This window comes from Delphinus delphis, chromosome 17, assembly GCF_949987515.2.
Source record: "Delphinus delphis chromosome 17, mDelDel1.2, whole genome shotgun sequence".
In the NCBI taxonomy this organism is placed as follows: Eukaryota; Metazoa; Chordata; class Mammalia; order Artiodactyla; family Delphinidae; genus Delphinus; species Delphinus delphis.
The window spans coordinates 4,959,062-4,963,377 of record NC_082699.1 but is presented as its reverse complement, the minus strand read 5'-3'; the positions used below and the strand labels follow the sequence as shown (position 1 = coordinate 4,963,377).

Below are 4,316 nucleotides of genomic sequence, written 5' to 3'. Positions count from 1 at the left end.
AGCATCATGTTAGGAAATAAGAGAGTCAAAATTATTCTTTTTTCCTGCTCTGGCAGAATGCTTTATACCAATTTACAGTGTCATTACTGGTTACAGCAGAATAGCTGTTTAGATATTTCTGAGAGAGGCAGAGAAGCTGTCTCTTGAATGAAAATATAACAGGAAAAGAACAAGTCCTTGAGATGCAGAAAAATCTAAAACCAGAGGGAACATACTGTGTTAGCAGTAGTAATGTCAGTTGCATTCATTGTGTTAATGTCAGTTTTAAACTGCAAAGGAGACGTAGGCAATTTGAACAGCGTGTAGCAAGGCCTTGCCTGTATCTACCTACTGAAGAAGAAAGGCTGTGTGAACCAGACACCAATTAATTTACCCATATGCTGTACACTTTAATCAAATGAGTGGATAATTGCTATATTTTGCCTGTTTAATGATAGCCTCTACATTAAAATGCAATAGGATCTGTTGTAATGTACACTTAATTTTACAAAAATGTAGGTTAAATTTGGAGCTCCTGCAAAAGGATAACTGGAATCTGCAAAAGTCAGATCATCCTTCTAGCTCGCGAGGGCAAGTGTCAGTCTGATGCCAAAACACAAGCGAAACAAAGAAATTGGTTTTCATTGTTTTCTGAATATATGATAGGATGAGAAATCCAATTGATTAGTAGTTGATGACAGTCATTTAGCCACATGCCAATTTTCAATTTAAAATCAGATCTTTTTCAAAGAGGTTGCTGGTATTATTTCTGTGTCTCTTAAAAATAAATACCTTGCTAAAAACTAGCATTCATGAACCTTGAGGAACCATTTAACTCGTTTATATCAATTGGATCTTTGGGGAGTTGGTTTCTTCCTCTGAGAAATACAGTTGATAATATTTCCTATCTCTTGTCCACAAATTTTCAAAGGTTTCAGTCAATTTAAGTTTTTGTCTAGGTAGACATACTCTTTGCCATACAATATACACATTTCCTTCCTTCTCACAGCACCGATAATGAATTGAAACTCTGACACACCTTTTACAACCTGACACACCTCTACACTGATGCATCCCTGCACAGGTATTGTGCTCTAAGCCACAAGGCCCACTGGTGTGCTCACACCCACACGGGTCACAGGTGTGTCAGAGACTCTGGTCCCCCAGCTCTGGCTCTTCCACTCACCTCGGGCGCCCAAAGAACAGCATCATTTCCTGTGATGTGAACAACGGTGGGGAAATTACTCCAGCCAGATCATTGCTTCCACCCAAGAGACAGGGAACCCTGATCCTCATCTAATGTAACACCAAAAGGTTTTACCATTTCAAGAATGCATGTTTGTTATGAAGACAAGTCATTTCTGCTCTTGACTCAGAAATCCCTCTGTGTGTGATGACACTGGTATAAAGAATCAATTTTCAATTTGGGCGATGCGTTCAACTCTTTCAGGCCTCTGGTGTCTGTGCCTTGAGCACTCCTTCCCTGGAGTAAACGGTTCACAAGGCGCCTGAAAGAGTTTTCGGCTGCTAATCTATATTTTCCTATAACACGGAGCGTGACTAGACCTGGCTTGCACAAATTATTGCACAAATGAGTTTTAGACATTAAAACATTTGCGGAAACATTTTTATGTGCTTAGCGAGACTTATGTTCTCTAGTCCCTTGTAAGAAGTGAGGCTTTAATAATCCACTTTTAGTGTCATGACTTGATGCTTCCCGAGAGCTCCCGACCGCTTTCCCTGAGTACGACGTTTGTCAGGTGGGGTTTCAGGGGATCTGTGAACTGTTCATTCTGAGCAATGCGTTAATATGTGTTTTGACAAATATAAAGAAGCCTACAGATATTACATTAGACCAGCTGAATCCATTTTATGGTTTCTTTTTTTTTTTTTAATTCAAAAGCATCACATAGCAAATAAAACTTTTAAAAATTAAATCTAGTTACAAACTAGTTGTTTCTTATTTTTTTTTTTCCAGTCCCTTTTTGCTTTCTTTTACGACCACATGAAACTTGAGAAGCCACCTAAAGCTAAATCATTTAGTGGAGTTGGGCAGTTCCCAAGTGTCCAACAAGAAGGCCTGGTTTAGGCTGCGATGGCCACTGTCATTCCTGGTGATTTGTCAGAAGTAAGAGATACCCAGAAAGTCCCTTCAGGGAAACGTAAGCGTGGTGAAACCAAACCAAGAAAAAACTTTCCTTGCCAACTGTGTGACAAGGCCTTTAACAGTGTTGAGAAATTAAAGGTCCACTCCTACTCTCACACAGGAGAGAGGCCCTACAAGTGCATACAACAAGACTGCACGAAAGCCTTTGTTTCTAAGTACAAATTACAAAGGTATTAAACTCTATTTGTCTTTCAGATTCTATTTTCTATTATGTTGGCCATGTGAAGCCATTGTAAACGTATATATTTGTATCCACATCTTTCCGCTGATTTGCAGAGAGAAATGTTAAGTAGATTAGACGTTGGCTAGTTTTAGCATTCTGAGTCACAGACTTTTATGGGTTAGTGTTTTTGGATTTTTTTTTTTTTAATGCAATGCTTAATGAGAGTAGAATTTCCGTTTGTACAAAAAAAGAAATTGCAAGAAAAGGGTGTGGACATTAACGTGAGTATATTCAGCCTTGCTCGTTAACGTTTGTAATCGCTAAAAACCAGTGAAAACTAAAGTGGCGACTTAGATGGCTCCAGCTCTGCAGTGTTTAGGTGTGGTAACTACCCTCGTAGCAGATGCATATTAAGTTAAAAGAGTGTCCGAGCCGAGGGAAGTTCTGGGTTAGCCTAGCAGCTTAGCTTCCGTTTGAACAGTGAGGTCGGGCGGTTTTTGTCTTGATGCTGACAGAATATGTCTGTGTTCAAGGCACATGGCCACGCACTCTCCCGAGAAAACCCACAAGTGTAATTACTGTGAGAAAATGTTTCACCGGAAGGACCACCTGAAGAATCACCTGCACACACACGACCCCAACAAAGAGACGTTCACGTGCGAAGAGTGCGGCAAGAACTACAACACCAAGCTCGGGTTCAAGCGGCACCTGGCCTTGCACGCGGCCACGAGCGGCGACCTCACCTGCAAGGTCTGCCTGCAGACGTTCGAGAGCACGGGCGTGCTGCTGGAGCACCTGAAGTCCCACGCGGGCAAGTCGTCGGGGGGCGTGAAGGAGAAGAAACACCAGTGCGAGCACTGCGACCGCCGCTTCTACACGCGCAAAGACGTGCGCAGACACATGGTGGTGCACACGGGAAGGAAGGACTTCCTCTGCCAGTACTGTGCACAGAGGTTCGGGCGCAAGGACCACCTGACGCGGCACATGAAGAAGAGTCACAACCAGGAACTCCGGAAGGTCAAGACGGAGCCCGTGGACTTCCTGGATCCCTTTACCTGCAACGTCTCCGTGCCCATCAAGGACGAGCTCCTCCCGGTGATGTCCTTGCCTTCCAGCGAACTGTTGTCGAAGCCGTTCACAAACACGCTGCAGCTGAACCTCTACAACACTCCGTTCCAGTCCATGCAGAGCTCGGGATCTGCCCACCAGATGATCACAACCCTGCCTTTGGGCATGACGTGCCCAATAGACATGGATGCTGTCCACCCCTCTCACCACCTTTCTTTCAAATACCCGTTCAGTTCTACCTCATACGCCATTTCCATCCCCGAAAAGGAGCAGCCGCTGAAGGGGGAGATCGAGAGCTACCTGATGGAACTGCAAGGCAGCGTGCCCCCCTCTTCCCAGGACTCTCAAGCATCGTCGTCTAAGCTAGCGTTGGAGCCGCAGATCGGGTCGCTGGATGACGGCACGGGGGACCTCTCCCTGTCAAAAAGCTCGATTTCTATCAGCGAGCCCCTGAACACAGCAGCGTTGGACTTTTCTCAGCTGTTTAATTTCATACCATTAAGCGGTCCCCCCTATAACCCCATATCGGTGGGGAGCCTTGGGGTGAGCTCTCCGCAGGAGGAGGCACATTCTTCTGTGGCTCAGCTCCCGCCACAAACCCAGGAACTTCCGGATCCTGCCGGCACCATAGGTCTGGGCTCTCTGCACTCACTGTCAGCGGCTTTCACCAGTAGTTTAAGCACAAGCACAACGCTGCCACGTTTCCACCAAGCTTTTCAGTAGGTTCCACGATGCGGATCCGTTACAGAAGTGTGTGTGTAGCCCTGCCTTAGGTGACCATTTTTATTTTAGTGCCTACTTGCAGACAGTATAAAAATTTCTGCTTCTGTATAGTACCAGTTTTCATTAAGCCAGTATAAAATAGAAACTAGCTTTTTAAATGAGCTTGGGAACCATTTGTGTTCAGTTATGTTTACCTGGGTATTTTGTCCTGACTCA

At 44.6% G+C, this 4,316-nt stretch overlaps 1 protein-coding gene across 1 annotated transcript; it reads left to right on the top strand.

Moving 5' to 3' along the window:
- Positions 1–1,996: 1,996 nt before the first annotated feature.
- Positions 1,997–4,101, top strand: PLAG1 (PLAG1 zinc finger). The gene is made up of 2 exons (XM_060035148.1): positions 1,997–2,316; positions 2,843–4,101. Exons 1-2 carry the CDS (start codon positions 2,075–2,077, stop codon positions 4,098–4,100), a joined length of 1,500 nt encoding a protein of 499 aa, XP_059891131.1. The 5' UTR covers positions 1,997–2,074; the 3' UTR covers position 4,101.
- Positions 4,102–4,316: the final 215 nt, after the last annotated feature.